The sequence below is a fragment of the Lissotriton helveticus genome, chromosome 11 (assembly GCF_964261635.1).
Source record: "Lissotriton helveticus chromosome 11, aLisHel1.1, whole genome shotgun sequence".
Classification (NCBI taxonomy): Eukaryota; Metazoa; Chordata; class Amphibia; order Caudata; family Salamandridae; genus Lissotriton; species Lissotriton helveticus.
The window spans coordinates 799,648,827-799,665,794 of NC_136072.1; the positions used below are offsets into that span (position 1 = coordinate 799,648,827).

General features: G+C 44.2%; 1 protein-coding gene across 4 annotated transcripts in view; it reads right to left on the reverse strand.

Annotated features, from left to right (window-relative positions):
- The window catches only part of LOC144791964 (protein transport protein Sec24C-like), a 336,072-nt gene that overhangs the window by 67,204 nt on the left and 251,900 nt on the right, over nt 1-16,968 (reverse strand). For all 4 annotated transcript variants that reach the window (XM_078666821.1, XM_078666819.1, XM_078666820.1 and 1 more), the window contains 2 exons: nt 785-881; nt 130-275 (listed from right to left, as the gene is read on the reverse strand). In XM_078666821.1, coding sequence (XP_078522947.1) covers nt 130-275; nt 785-881 — 243 coding nt within the window. The remainder of the gene's footprint in view (nt 1-129; nt 276-784; nt 882-16,968) is intronic.

Below are 16,968 nucleotides of genomic sequence, written 5' to 3' on the forward strand. Positions count from 1 at the left end.
AGATGGGGCTGACTTGGTTAGGGGCATCAGTAGCCATCTAAGATGATGTGATGGTGGTCTTGCCCTCTTGACAGTAATCAGCCGAGAATAGTGGTTTGCTCTAGACTGGGTATGGGTACTCCTGCTTACCTGAAGGTAAACGCCTTCTTCTGGGCTGAGCTTGGTGCTGGGCTTAAACTCCACCATAAAAGACTGGTCACAATCTGTGTACGCCATCCTGGTTTCACCCTGACTACTAATGCCAAATGGCTGCATGATGCCGGAAACCATTAGACCTGACAAAAGAACATGGAACTAGTATCAAACTCCATCCTGTTTAAAAACCCACCCCATTAATTTGAAAAAATGACAGGTGGACTGACTCTCTACATAGGCACAGAGCTCCACCCCAATGCCTTGATTAGTCCCTTCTCTAGACATCATCTCTTGATTTTAATTCAATAGTTTGGCAAGGTGTCTGAAAGCATCCCCAAGATATCCTTTGGGAAGAAGTTAAAATTACAATGCTTAACTCACTCAGGCAACACACTACAAATACCTTCACCCAATGGATCACATTGTATTAGAATACAAGAAAAGCACACTAAGGGAAAAAGGCTAAATATGTGCCCAAATGAGATATGTGGCTTACAGTACTGCTGCTCCCCAGGTATGAGTCCCAGTAGAATGGAGGTAAGACTTCTAGTCAATGCCCTAGTGCTTAGTTTTGAAGCAACTCCACTGAGGTGAAAAGTGCAAATGCAATCCTTATGTTGGTTCTTTGTGTGACTGCTCAACAACTCACCTTTGCTGGTGTACATTTTCACCTGTGCATTGAATCCCATTTCCTTCTCCATTGCGTGATAGAAGTCTTGCAACAGCCGGCACCCATCTACCTCAGCCTGGTAAAGAACACAATGCCATCAGCCTTGCCAGACAAGTGAAGTAGCCATTGACATACTACCCACCCTTCTGTGAAAGGTGTATGAGGTCCAGCCATCTGCTGAATCATACAGAGCCCTACAAGGACAAAGCAAGAGGACCCACCATTAGCATCCCCCCATGAGCGCCACCACAACCAGGCTACCCACTCCTCCTGTTAAGCCACCTAGAACCATTTAACAAAATATCAGAATGTTCCAGTTTTCTGATAAATCCATATCAATTTCATTTTACTTCAATTATGCTACAATGTTTTTAAAAACCCAACAAACACTGCAATCACATGTAACAGCATCTATGTAAAACATTACAAACAATACTTCGAAAAGTGAATTAAGTGAGACGCAGAAAGTAGTAGAAACACAAATAATGAGTATTGACCCATATGCCTGTGCCAGTATTACATATTTATAATTTATATTATATTAACTGGATATATTACACTATGAAATAACATACAGCCTATGGTGCCCCCTTACACAATGTGTAGTTTTTGAATATTATATTAAATCATTAATGTCCTAAAGGAAAAAATAGGGCATCAGAAAAAAGGACATCTTATATTTACGCCGCATGGAAAGCTAAGCAGTTGATCGCTCATGAATGACCAGGTTTGGTGGGCTAGTTGACTTATTGTGAAAGTTCCACCTAAGAGGAGAATTGCTTCGATCACTCGAAATATGAATCAGAAACCTATTTGTAGGGGGAATTGTGATGGATTAATTTTTAGAGACCTGCAAGTAGGGGTAAATATGTTAAATGGTGTTTGTTTGGGCACCTATAAGGTAAGTCTGTTAAGGTTGCACACTTTGCTGTGAGAGGGCCGAAAGTAAGTAATATTTAGGTCTCAGAGATATAAATTCCAAAATTGAGTCTTAAACGTCCGCTCCAAATACAAGTTCTGTAGTATTCCTGCAGGAGGGGCATTGTTAAATACGAGATCTGCCCTTTTTGAGAGCTTGTTAAATAGTTTTTTCATCAAACAAGAGCACTAGGAGAACATTATTGGGGATAGAGCTGAAGGTTTTACATCAGAAAACTGCACTTTTAAGAAGCAAATATATGCACTTTCAAGAAGTGGAATATACCTCCCCCACCACATCACTGAGGGCATTACAACACGAGCTGTCCCATTATTAGGGTGTGGCAGTTTATTGTTTAAGCCTACATAAGTCCTTCCTCCCTAATCTTTCCATGCCCCCTCCAGAAATGGAGGCTCTGGCGACCACATCCCCTTTTCAGTTGGTGAAAAAAGACGTCACTTACCTGGGTATCAAAATCACCCCTAAGATCTCTGATCTAAATGCCACAACTATCCTCCCTTCTCCCGCCAGCTCAAGGCAGACCTCAAACGCCAATGACTCTCTCTTGGCTAGGGCACATTAACACAATCAAAATGAAGGTTCTATTGTGATTATTATACCTTTTTCAAGGCATCCCGAATAAGTTACCCCAGGAATTTTTCTCAGAACTACATCACCTGGGGGTCCGTTTTATATGACAGGGATGCAGGGCAAGCCTCCCTTATAAGCCACTGAAACTACCAAAAGAGGCAGAAGGTCTGGCTCTACCAGACTCGCATTTATACTATAAGGCAGCACAACTGCGAGAAATCTCTGAATGGGCGCTGAGGGCATCGGGAAAACAATGGCTCCATATGGACAGAGCTATAGTTGGCCGCTATGTGTGGGATGTCATATGGAAACTGAAATCTGACAGACTCCCAATTCACACTTAAGCACACCTACTCGCACTACCCTTAAAGTATGAGACACAGCAATGAGGTTGCTGGGTTGGACCACTGTCTCACGGTCTCCGATCTTTTTCATGGATGGGACATACGGACCTCCGAACACTGGCAATGTGATTGTGACCTACCAGAGGCCGAACAATATCACTATACCCAATTGAAACACTGGGTCCTCCACCCCGACATGCATTTAGCTGCGACCTGAGAGCTCTCCCCCCATTGAAATATTTGTTCGGCAAATTAGAGGCATCAAGGGATCTATCTCTTTCCTTTATGCTTACCTACTCCAGACCCTCCCCTCGACCACACCACGACATGTACACTTCAAGAACAATATCCTTGATGACACAATTCCAGAGACGCATTGTTAGAAACTATGGAAAGATATTCCCAGTTTTAACCACTCCCTAGGGCTCAGAGAAACCCATTATAAACTTCCGTTTGATTGGTATTCCTACCCCACTAAACTAAAGAAGATCTTTTGTGGCACATCTGATTTGTGCTGGAGGGGATGTGGGCTACTCGGCAAATTACGACACATTTGGTGGGATTGTCCGATCATTTGGCCCTTTTGGGCAGAAATTCTGGCACAAATTAAAACAATACTGGTCTACCCTATCCCCTCTACACTAGGCTTTGCTCTATTGGGCTTACAAGATGACACTCTGCTACTCCAATCCTCGAACGACCACTATTATGTGGCTATGTTTAAGGGCAGCTAAGATGGGCTTGGTGACAAATTTGAAGAAAGCCGCGGCGCCCTCAATAACGCAATGGTTATCATCCAGGATAAGAACAAGAATTTTGAATACCAGTGTAGGGGCCTTAGTCAACTTTCTATCAGAGGGGCTTCCACTTACCTCCTGCACGAGAGCACTCCACCTCTTTCACATCTGATCCCCCTAGAACACCAGAAAGCCCCACTTCCAGCGGCAGGGGCTCCACCGCACCATTCCCACCACCGAACTCACTGTATGATCTTACTCCACACACTCATGGACAATTGTTTGGGGTTTATTCCTCGTTTTTGTTTTCCTTTTTTCTTTTATCTAGTTAGTGGGAGGAGTGAAGGGGTAATAAAAGGCACTGATATAGCTTCTGAACCTGTTGATGTTTTGAATATGTGAAAACTCACCATGACTATTGTACTGAGGAAGTCACGATTGTATAGCAACTTTGTATTTCATTAGCCTCTCAATGTAAAGTTTGTTGAATTCTGACATCTGCACTATGTCTGTATGATACTGTGCCTTTGATAAAATTGATACAGAAAGTTTGACAAAAAAAAAACCAAGTGGAACAAAGGTTAATTTGTATATCAAGATGTCTTATTTTACAAATAAATTTATTTTAATTGTTCTGTTTTTTATAAAGACACAACAATGAGATTGATTGTATAGAAGTGGTGTATCAAATACTCATTACTGCTTTTTACACTGTGATGGTTTTATATATTGTATGGCTTATATTAATAAGCTGAAACAATAAAACTTTTGACTTTGGGGATGTTTTCCATACCCATTTGACCAATTAACACAAACTAACAGACAAATGTAAATTAAAAGAAAGCTCTTTGATATCAAAATGATGGAATATTAATCAGCTATCTTCAAATATATCCTTAATTCTAAAATGTTCAAAGATACAACCATTTTTTCCCCACAGAGATATAGTCTTGTTGGAAAATGTCTTCTTATTATTTCAGTCTATATCGTTTCATCCCTATTTTCCACATTTAACCAAGAAAATCACATAATTTGTGTTAGTAGAAATTAAAGAATTGAAATACAACAAGCTTACCTTCATGGGAGCTCTTCACAGAGAAACTCATAACATAACTACATAACACTAAAGGAGATGATGTGAACCTATATTTGAATTTTAATATTGTAATGCTTGCCTAGGAACTGCCTTGCAACTGTCATCATTAGTCAGATCTAATCTAAAGGTTTTCATTTCAAAAGGGTGAAATGATTTAGTTCTGAACGTTTGCCATTCAGAGGACCACCTCTGAATCACTACTGGAAGCCGGGGACCTCAGCCTAAGCAATTTCTATGATGTAAACCAATCCTACGTACAAATGCAGAAACAAGTCAATGTTGAACAAATATACAAATGTAAAAATATTTTAATTATGAAAAAATATCTATATATTAAAAACAAATCAAAATGTTATCTTTAAAGGGAAGGGTGAAGCTTTTCCAAATTCTGTTTTATTTCTAAAATATGAAGGGGCTGATTTAGATTTTGACGATGGGTTACTCAGTCATAGCGATGGCTGATATCCCATCCGGCGAAATATAAATCGCATTGGATGTCACTATTGTGACAGAGTAACTTGTCTGCCAAGATCTGAATCAGGCCCTAAGGGTGGTGAGATGGAACAACAAATGCCTCAACAACGCATGCTATAACTACTTGGTCTTAACCACAACCCCATCTTCACAACGCATGCCTTTAGAACGCAGTTTTGTGGTAAAGACATGATTGGCAAAGGGACATGTGTGGTAAAGATCACACTCCTGTCCCTCTGCCCTGAGCCCTAAAATGTGGCCTTCCTGCAGTGTATTCTAGCCGCCCCAGCCCTATAAACTACCCTGAACACCTATCCTGATCCCTAAAATCCAATCCCCTTGCCCCAAAAAACGACTCTGACTCCAGCCCCCAAACTATCCCCCAGACTCTAAAACCTACCCCAAACCACCCTGCCCCAGCCCAACTGCCCACTCTGCCTGAAAACTGCCCCTTTCCTGTCTCCTGCCCTGAGCTCTAAAACTCCCAACCCCGTAGCCCTGAAAACTACCCGACCCCCACCAGCTTTCAAAACTACTCCAACCCATACAAACTATCCCCCAGCCCATCTCCTGCCCTGAGCCCTAATACTCCTGATCCCCCAGCCCCAAAAACTAACCCGGGTCCCTCCCAGCCCTGAAAACTACCCCCCAACCCATACAATTACCCCCAAAACCCCACTTACCTCACCTCCTCGCTTCCTCTGCCGATCCTTTCTCTTCCTGCTTCCGCCAGCCAGCCAGCAACTAGACAGCACATAGGCTTTAACCACGCATATACGTGGTTAAGTCAAGTGTGGTTATGCTTGCTATGTTGAAACACGTGTGGCTGAGGCTGCGTTGTTCTGACTTTTTCCCAGCCCTAAGGGATATGCTAGAATCTAGCTTGTCACTATGACTTTTTTGCTACTAATGTATGCTCTCCTTTTGTTGAAGCATACCAGTACTCCAGCTGAGGTCACCAATCGTCCTTACTAGACTCTATTTACGGTACTGTACTGCTCCCTTGAATCAGACTGAGGATACCAACTTACTTTTTAGCCTCCAATTTCAACTTCCTTCATATTTACAGAGTGGTTTAAAGTTATCAGTTTTGAATTTTGGTTTTTTATATATGTAACATATTTTCTAAAGCGTTGCAGACCCTCTTAGTAGGTGTCACAGACCCCAGGTTAGGAACTTCTGATTTGGAGGAAGAGAAAATTAATCTGGTTCTTTCGATATTGGTTAAATGTTCCTGATGGCCTTCAAAAAAGTAGGCATTAATAAACCCTCCTAGCTGCTATTGGGATTTTCATGATCTCTCTTGCGACTGCCACAATCTTTATTTTCTATTATCTGAATAAGAGCACCATGAGACAGTGGTGTTAAATGTGGTACCTAAGTAAAGATACTTATGTAGGATTTCAGTTGTCTGTCCATTTACTTCCCACCAGAATTTATCATACAGATAAATTATTTTAGTTTTAGAAAAGGTAATTCCAATCTTGTTGACTTGCCACATTGAAGCAAAACATTTAAAGACTTTAAGAGCTGTACTGGCTTATTACCTAAGACACATATAGCATCTCCATTGGTACATATGTACATATTGAGCGTGCCTCTCCCAGAGGACAGTTTGCGAATGGTGAATGAAAAAAATATATATTTCCTACTTATGATTTAAAATGCAAGGGTGAAAGCATGCCCCCATTATGAGTTGCTTTATGCCTTGTTTGACCCCCAGAGTTAACTAATTGAATAGCAGTCCATGTTTCTGAATAGTGAAGTCTAATTCAAGCAAGAAGACATAAGCCTATGTCTTGGGAGTGGGTGTTGGTGGAATGGTCACTTGACTATTCAGAGAACCCAGATATAATAATAATTTTTCAAGCTTTATTCGACAGCATGTCATAAAAGCATTGCATCACTTTACAACCTACAATGAATAAATACTACACTTTGTTAAAAAATCCTTATATTAAAATCATGTTAAACTAAGCTGTCTTATTCAATTTAAAACAATTTGTAAACAACAATTAAAACTGATCATTTTAACATTCGGATAAAATTTGTTCATACAAAATTCAATGGCACTAATACATTAGGCATCAACGAAACGCTGGATGTCACGGGCACGTAAAGTCCAAGCCCACCCCAAAAATTTTGCAACCGCAATAGCAATGCACGGTGTGCAGTCTGTTTCAAGAATTCTTAGCGCCACCATACCACTACGTGTACCCAAATTTAAACACGCAGGTCTTAGCCACCTACGGCGAGGATTTGCATACAAAGGGCATACAAACATAAAATGTGAGATATTCTCAAGCATGGTTTTGCAATAATGGCATTTGTCACCTTTAGTTGGGGACCTTTTGATAGTAAATATATTTAAAGGAAGAGTACCAATTCTAAATTGGAAATACAATTTCCTATCAAACGGCCGTTCAATAATGTCCCAAAACGGCTCATAAAATGGTAAAGGCTTGGTATCGAGAAATCGTTCAGACAGCCCAGTAATGGAACCGTTGCTATAATCAGGCGACCAGATCATATCCCAATATATTTTTTTCAAGGATGCCTTTGAAGGAAACCCTATATCGTTGGGGCTATTCCATAAATGGCCTAAATTCATTTTGACTAACAAACCCCTTAGTTCCTTCAGCCAGGGAATACAATGGAAACAATCTGCCCCAGTAACATCCCCTAGGGCAGTAGCATAATGAGACAGTTCAGGGGTCGTCATTACCCTCCTCCAATATAACAACGGACGAAGCCGTGCCAAATCCTCTATTTTCTTTTTCCCCAGATCGTAGGCTATTGGAATGGATGGGGTACTTTGGGGAACCCCAATTAAACTGCGCAGAAACCTCTTCTCTGCCAGTGCTAATTGCTTTAGATTTGAGAATCCCCAAAGTTCCGACCCATACAAGGAGGCACTCACTGCTTTCATATTATAAATTTCCAAGGCAGGGCTAATTAATTTTGACATTGAAGCTTTATATTTGTTTAATATTGCGCCTGCATTTTGTTGGAGTTTCAAAACTGCCATATCAGTATGGTTTTTCCATCCCATATTGTGCTGAAGTAAAATTCCGAGGTATGTGAAAGCCTCTACCTCTTCTAGAGGTACTCTTTTAAAATTAATTTTCCCTTTGAAGGTTTTTCGCTGGTTGAGGCACATAAACTTAGTTTTAGATGCGTTTAATTCAAGGCCGCGCATCCGGCAGAACTCGCCAAATGCGTTGACTGCCTTCTGCAGCCCACTTGGAGTTCGGGAAACTATCAATGTGTCGTCCGCAAACATGAGAACTGGAACACGTGCACCTGCCAAGACAGGATCATCGGTGGGGGACTGGCTCAGATGGTCTACTATGCCATTGATGTAGATAGAAAACAGTGTGGGTGCCAAGACGCACCCCTGCCGAACACCTCGCTCGACAGGGAATGGGTCGGTCCCCTCACCCTGAGCCCCCCACCTAATTCTGGCGTAATTGTTCTCATGCAAGCGGACGATCAACGTTAACAGTTCGGGGCTCATCCCAGCATCAGCAAGAACCCTCCAAAGTTTGTTACGGGGGACTAAGTCAAAAGCTGACTTTAAGTCAACAAAAACCGCGTAGAGGGTCCCCTTGGATAGGGTCACATTCCTCCAATAAAGGGCAATAAAAAAAGAACACTTGATCAATTGAACTCGTGCAAGGGCGAAAACCAGCTTGGAAAGGCGACAAAATTTCATTTTCTTCTACCCAGGATTGCAATTTATTTTGTACTAACCGACCTATCACTTTTTGTACAGAATCAATAAGACTGATAGGTCTATAGTTACCTGGTAGAGCTTTGTCCCCCTTTTTATACACCGGAATTATTTCCGCACCCAGCCACGAGTCAGGAATGGGTGCCCCCATGGCCACTGAATTTGCTAGCCATTCAAGATACTGACCCCAAACTGCCCGATCACTCAAGAATATGTCAGCTGGTATCCCGTCCATGCCTGGAGCCCTACCAGCGGTCACACAATCCAAAGCTATGTTAACCTCCTTTGCCGACCGAGACCAGGAAGACTGTCACCCAGGCACTCGTCACCAGCCGACTGGACTACGGAAACGCCCTCTACGCCGGAACCACAGCCAAGCTACAGAAAAGACTCCAGCGCATCCAGAACGCCTCCGCCCGACTCATCCTGGATGTCCCCCGACGCAGCCACATCTCCAGCCACCTGAGGAACCTGCACTGGCTCCCCGTCGACAAGAGGATCACGTTCCGGCTCCTCACCCACGCACACAAGTCTCTCCACGACCTGGGCTCCAAGTACCTCAACGACCGCCTGACCTTCTACACGCCCACCCGCCAGCTACGGTCCACCAGCCTCGCCCTCGCAGCCGTACCACGCATCCGAAGAGCCACCGCCGGAGGAAGATCCTTCTCTTACCTGGCTGCCAAGACTTGGAACTCCCTCCCCATCCATCTTCGGCTGACCCAGGACCATCTCGCCTTCAGGAAACAACTCAAGACCTGGCTGTTCGAGCAGTAGCATACCCCTCCCCCCAAGCGCCTTGAGACCCTCCCGGGTGAGTAGTGCGCTATACAAATGGCATGATTGATTGATTGATTGATTGCCGTGAATGGCTGGTGGAGATAAAATACTGTTGGAGGTATTATGTTGTCACCTACAGTCAGATCACAAGCATATTGGGGTTTGAAAAAAATCGATCCATTTGTCTTTTGCTACATTGTTTTTAGGGGTATCAGCTCTCCCACCTCTGTCCCACTTGACAAGGGCCCAGAAACGTTTTTGATCCTTTGCTATACAAGCAGACTTTAGATCCCGCCAATAGTCCTCATCCCATTGCCTCTTGGCTGTTTTCAGGGCCTTCCTGTACTTATCTCTTGCCTCTTTTACTGCCTGGTTATTCCTTGATCTAAGTTGGATACCAAGATTTCTGCGAGCTAATCTACAGGCCTGGTTGTACCACCCCATTACGGGAGGGTTTTTATTGGCGTTAGCAGGTTTTTTGGGCTTCATAAAGTACCCTTGGAGTTTAATAAAAAATTTTGTGTGAGCCTCTAACATAAGTATCGGAAAATGAGGATTATTACTAAATAGGTTAATATTCGCTTCTTCCTCAGCAGCCACCTTTTTAAGGGTCTCCAGGCTCTCAAGGTTCTCGATCACTCTCTCCCATTTTATATGCCTCAGATTATTTGAGGTTATAATATCCAGTGGTACCATTCTACCCTCCTGTCTTATTGCTCTTGAGCCCTCACAGGCTGAAAATTCTATGCAGAGTGGATTATGATCACTTTCCAGCCTGTTGCTTATCCTCATATCAATCAGCCTGTGCCATTCCCTGATATCCACAAGAAAATAATCAATTCTACTCGAAGACTTCCCATTGTCGGAGGTATTCGCTCCCTGACGATCGGAGGGTGTGCGACCATTCGCTGCTCTTAGTCCTCTCAAAAGACATAAGCTTTTAAGTTGAATGGCCGCTGCTGACCATCTTCGAACCCCTGGTAGTTCCAATTGAGGCACGCCCCACTTACTGTCCTCTTCTGTTGCCAAAAATTGGTCTTCCTGCCCCAGTGGTTCGAATGTTGTATTAACATCACCTCCTACCATTATTGATGCTGAAGTTGAAAGCAGCTCAAGATCATGATCTAGGCTAGCAATTACTTCCGAGGTTTGGCCTCCCACAATCCCCCTTGCATAGATGTTAAAAAAGACCATTTCCTGTCCCTTGGGCCATGTAATGTTTACAGACAAGATGTCAGTTGATGAGGAATTCCTAAGCCTGATTTTACAATGTAATGACTGACGAACCCAAATTATTAGCCCACCAGATGGGCGCCCTTTGGAATTTTTCGTAGCCAACTCATGAAAGCTAAGGAACCCAACTCGATGCACTGGGATCAATGACCAGGTTTCTTGGAATAAAATAATGTCATATTGGTCAATAAATTTGCACCATTCTGGAGACACTATCTTATTGGAAATTCCCGCTAGGTTCCATGAGAGGATAAACAGCCTAGCCCCCACTACGGAGGGGCATGGCAAGTCTTGAAATATTAAAGGATCTTGGTCTGCAATCACATCTCCAGAGTCAGAGCCTAGGTTAGCAACCGTGGGGCTTACTGTCACCAAGGATGGGAAATCTACGCTAGGCCCAGTGCAAATCACAGGGTGGTTACCAAGGTCCAGCCGCACAAGGCTGCTGAGCACTGATAAGGACCCTGGAATATTTGGAACCCCCACTCTTTTCAATGTTTACATGGGTGCTATTGGAAAGTACAGAACCCCTAGATGGGGGTACAAGGCTCCTGTCAAGCTCCCTTGGTCCTATGAGCATAGTATTAACACCTCCTCCAAGTCAATCACATTCATTTAAGTTGGACAAAGCAGCAAATCTGTTTTCCAAGTTAACCCCCCATTCGCTCACTTGAGTGCCCCTACTCCCATTATTCGATACCAGATTCCACTTAGTCCTTAATACACTAGACTTCACTCTTGTACCCCTCTTGCTATAGAAGAAGTCAAGCGTAAGCGGAATTATATCAGTACTCGTACGTTGGGGAGGGAGTATATTTTGCAATACTTCTGGGAGTACTTCTGAGTTTGATAAAGTCAAAACAACACAGTCGCCTCCAAATTTTTTCGGGCCCGTCCCTATCCAGCCCACCCTTCTTGCCATTGTTATTTCCCCAGCAAGTTGTTGTTTGCCCCTTGCGGTTATCAGCATATTACTGGACAGCCAATGTAGTGCTTTACTCAACAGCGAAGGTGCAGTTTCTATTTGGCCATCTTTCAAAAGAGGTACATTCGCCAGAACGAGAACAAGGGGAGAGGCTTCTACAACCAATTCTACTGGGCCGTTCTCAAAGCATGGGGCTATAGGTCTGGGTAGAAGATTTTCTATAGCAGGCATTTGATCGTCAGTATTTGCTTGGTGGGGAGTGGGTGGAGGCATAGTTGACATCTCACCACCCACCATGCTTCCCTGGGGGGCTACTACTGAGGGAGCTCTATTTGCAATGAGTGTTGAAATGTTGCCCACCTCCTCCACTGTTTTATTTTGGAGCCCCCCCAATCTGTTGACCTCGGCAGTTAGCCTATCTTTTTTGGCTATCAATGGTTTGGTGGCGGACCTGATCTTAGAACCGATCATACCAACTAATTTATTAATGAGCTCGTCATCCCACATCATATTTCCCTCTTGAACCCCATTCCCTTCATTTGTGGCTTTTCTTTTGGGGGGAGAAGCTATCTTTTTCCTGCTCGATCGTAAACCACCCCGCTTAGACTTACTAACTCTACACGCTCTCATTACTCTATGCGCGGGCACAGCCACTGGGGATGGGGACTTATCTGCTATTATTTCTGTATCATCCTCAGAATCATTCTCTAGGTGTACAACAGGAGATATATTTTCAACCATGGTATCACTAGCAAGAGAGGCTATGTCCAGTGCAACAGGGCTAATATCCATAGTTGGAGGTGCAGAATTAAGGGGTTCTTGTGAAAGGCTCTGCGCGCTATTAGGAGGAGAGACACTTAACCCCAACTACATCCTGCGCTTGCTATTAATGTTGTTAACGACCTGAACTAAATAGTTGTCCAGAGTGTTTGGCACTGAAGGGGTTTTTTGTTTCGACATAATAACTCCCCCTTAGCTAGCCACACAAAATCTGCGTGCTCCCAAAACAGTAGGTGAGGTTAAATGAAATGTGTCAAAGGGCAAAAGTAACAGTGCCAAGTAAAAAAATAACATACAGAGGACACAATGGTGACCATAAAGTAAAGCTCACAGAATTAGAGCACCGATCGTCATGGGGAAAAGGACAGGCAGGGTCCGGGGCCAGTCCAGTCACGGCCAGTCTCGGACTGTCTAAGACTGTCCGCCCTGTGTCCGGGCTTCGTCCGGGCGTCCCGCGACGCGGTTATGGCGCGGGTTTTAAAGCGCCTCCGGGCGCTGCTGCTGGCGTGGGCGGCTCCTGCCGCTGGTGTTCCTCGGAAATGCAGTCCCCACACAGCGGCCGCGTCGGGTTGAACAGCGGCGGCAGGTGGACCGCAAGGCAGGCAGGGGCTCAGTTTGGGGAAGCGTCCAAGATGCCCAGATGCTCGGTTTCCCAGCAAAAAAGTAAAGCAACCCAGATATCAGAAGTAGATCTTCCACTTTCTTGAATGAAGTGCTAAAGGTGACCACTGATTTGCCACTGCTCCCACAGTCATGAATGCTGTGCTTTGCTTTGGGAGGAGATGAGGGATGCTGCTTGAGTGATCCTGAACTCCTTGTCCAGTTCTCCAATTGTCTGTGGGTTTGCAAACAGTGTTATCGTTCTTGGGCATTGAGATTGATTCCAAACGGATGTAGACCAGACTCCAGTGGGCGAAAAGAGAGAAAATGCTGACACTGTTTAATGGCATGCTGGAAAGGGATAAGGTGAAAGTGAGGGAGATTCAGGCCCTGTTTGGTCACCTCAACTTTGCGTGCAGTGTGGTATCGGAAGGGAGGACGTTCTGCAGGTGGTTGGGGTGGGAATTATTAGGGTTTTCACTGCCTCATCACCATGTCAGGCTTTCGGCAAGGGTCAAGAAGGACCTGCAAACGTGGTGTGTTTTCCTGCACTCTTTCAAAGGCATCCCCTTGGCAAGGAGGGAGGACGTGGACTGGGATGTGCAAATTGTTTCAGATGCTGCATGGGGGTCGGGGTTTCAGACATTATTGGCTGTGTAGATGGTGAGCAGAGCCACGGCCAACACAGTGGAGCAACGGGGGCAGGAGCATAGCCTTTTGTAACTGTTCCATTTAGTGGTACCAGTGACATTATGAGGCACAGTGCTAGCACACAGGAAAGTCCTCTTTCGAGTTGACATCATGTCGGTAGTGGAGGTAGTGAACACACAGTCCACTAGGGATGCGCAGGTCCTGAGGCAGCTGCAGGTTTTTGTATTGGGCCGCTTGCGCTATGACATCTCCTTCAGGGTGCAACACGTGCCCAAGGTGGACAATGACATTGCGGATGCTTTGTCTCGTTCACAGTGGGTGAGATTCCGTGGATTAGCCAAGGACGCGGACAAAGACCCATGGCCCATACTGAAGAACTTGTGGTCTGTAGGTTGTACTACTGGTGGTAGGGTCCCTCACAGATTCGATGCGGAGTGCTAATGTTCAGGCATGGAAGGAATTCCTAGTGTCTGGGAAGAAGGCACTTTACGGGTGGATGATGTGATCCGTTATATATTGGACCTCATAGACAAGGGTTTCTCAAAGGTTACCATTACTGGGAAGTTGGCAGAGCTGGCATTCATAAGAAAACTGTTATGGGAATGCCCCCATCGGCAGGTGAGTTTGGACGCAGGATACTGTAGAGCTGGGCACAAGAGCAGGGCAAGATGGGGTGGATTAGAAAGCCTTTGTCTTGCAACCTATTTAGCAAAGTGTTGCGCCAATTGCCTCAGGTGTGTAGGGATGCGGCAGAGACTTGCTTATTTTCAACGCTTATGGTGTGGATGTTTATTGGGGCTTTCAGAATGTCAGAACTGGTGGGGAGAATGGGCACAGGCAGAGTCAGGTGCAAGGACATTGATAAGACAAGAGGTAGATAGGAGATATGGCTTAGCTGCTCCAAAACCAATCAAAGGGTGCATGGGAAGAGGGTCATCTTAAACTAAGAGGGTTCACCAGGCCCATGTCCAGTAGTATTGGGTGAGTGCTGCACATCTTGTTGCGAAGCAGATATGGGTATGGTTTTCAGTACAACAGTAGGGGAAAAGTACCAGCCTGTTAGCGTTCCTGCAAAAGACATTGGTTTGGCACGCGAAGATATCATGCAGCTGGTCATGGAAGTGCTACAGGCACTTTGTGCGTGCTTTGGGAGGAGAGGGACACGTGGTGGGTGCAGCATGGTTAATTGCTTACTGCTTGTTTCTTTCTTTCCAGGTGCGGTAGCAGGCCCAGTGGCTGAGGAAGTGGATATTTGGGTGGTGGGCATTTGGTTCATCAAGTGGGCAGCTATCCAGGCTTGCCAGAGGTGTTTGGGGTCTAATTTGGGTTTCAATGATCGCCTTTTCAGGGTTACGTGGAAAGGAAAGGGAGGAATGCTTTGGAGGGACCTATTGTAGACATTGAATGGCATAATGGTGTGGAAAAGGTATCCAGACGTGTTGTTACTTCATCTCGAAGAGAATGTTCTCGTCAAGGAGAAAGGGATTGTGTTTTTGAGAAATAAGAAAAAGGACTCGCTGGAGATTAAAGAGCATTGGGAAGGGTGTTACGTGTTATCAACAGAGTTTGTTAAGCAGAGTTCTTGGAGAGGGGCCTGCATGCAGGTGGCGATAGATAGGGCTCAGAGGAAGTTGAATAGGGAGATGTCACGTTTTTGTCGGGAGATCGGTTTTGGTCAGCTTTGTCATTCGGACTTCAAATTCAAGACCACAGAGTTTTTCAGGGTGGATGGGGTACATCTATCTTGGATGGACATGTACTTATACTTATTGGAGATTAGAGAAGTGTTGTCTAAGGTTCTGATTATTAGGCAATGAGATCACCTAGCAACAGAAGAGGTGGGGTGCAGAAAAGGGGTGTTGGTTCCCAACTCCCCTCCCCCCTTGTTCTGGGTGGCAGTGGCATGAAACGTTTGCCAGTAGCTGGCAGAAGTTGGCTGGCATTAAGAGTTCGGGAACCAAATGGAAGGGGGGAGGCATGTAGTTCAAAGTTCAGTTTAGGACATTTGGTTACTTACAGGTTCATACATAGAGTCCTAGGATGTAGGGGGAATTGAACGTTGGAAATGTGGGAATGCAATGTAGTTAAATCACTTAGCTGCAGGGTGGGTATGTTGGGTGGAGGGACTGTGGGGTGGGGCAACGGGCTAGTACACTGGATGTATAGCAAGGTTGTATAGCAAGGTTTTAGTTGTGTAAGGTGGTTTGCCTGGAAATATTTTACCGTGCACCTGTATCAATAAAGCAGCAATTTTCACCCAACAAGTGGTCAGTTTTCTGTGCTGTGCCCCTCCCTCCCAAGATGGTGGTTACTTTAGACGCTCTCGTAATCTTTGTAAACAACTTTCCTAGTGTATTTTTATTGACTAATTAACATTCTGTCTGTCTTCCCAGGTTTCCAGTCCTTGCCCTTTCTTAGAGCGAACTTCGTCATTTTTTTACTTTAATGCTACTTACACACAATCCTTTTTTAAGTGTGAGCAGGCAAATATGGAGTTCACTTGAAACAACAAGATCACCAGAGGGGACACGGTGCATGTAACTTAACTGTTAAGAGGGGGAGTTAGGATACTTGAGCACATGTATTTGTTACTCACTGTATTTTTATTAGAATTATCCTCTCCACTTATGGGACAACAAGTTTTATATTCATGCCTTAGGATATCTATTCTTAGTAGGGCACTTTCTTTGCCCACAGTGCTAAAATCATTCTAATTGAGTCTTATCCTTTTCCTCCTCACTGCTTGTTTTCTAAACCGGAGACGTGGTTTATTATTATATGTGAGTTTTCCCGGTCTTGAGCATTTCTTCGATCACAGAAATTAAGGTAGCATGTGTTTTTTTCACTTCACGTTCCCCTTGGTTACCGACAAGGATAAATATTGGGCTTTTGCCCATCTTGTTTCAGAGAGCTAAGCAATCAAGATCTCGGATTTTCCACAGCTTAGGTCCATAAAGTGTTTACAGATCTCCTTTTGTGTGTTAGAAACACCTCACCTTTCATTTTGTCTTCTATTGTGCCGCTAGAAATTATGACCATATTTACAAACTGAGAATACTACAAAGTCTGCTATGCTTCTTTTACAGACGAAAAAAAATCTTTTTCATATTACTTTTGCATCATTTACATTTGTTAGGTACATTACATATGTTATGCCCCCCTCCCCTTTTTTGTTTCAATTGCCACATTACGGTGCCATCTTTTGCTTCTCACTTTTTGCAGCCTTCCCCACCCTGCAATTCTTGGTGTTTGTGCCATTGGCACTGCTCTCCTATCTTACAATACTTTTGTAAGGCAACA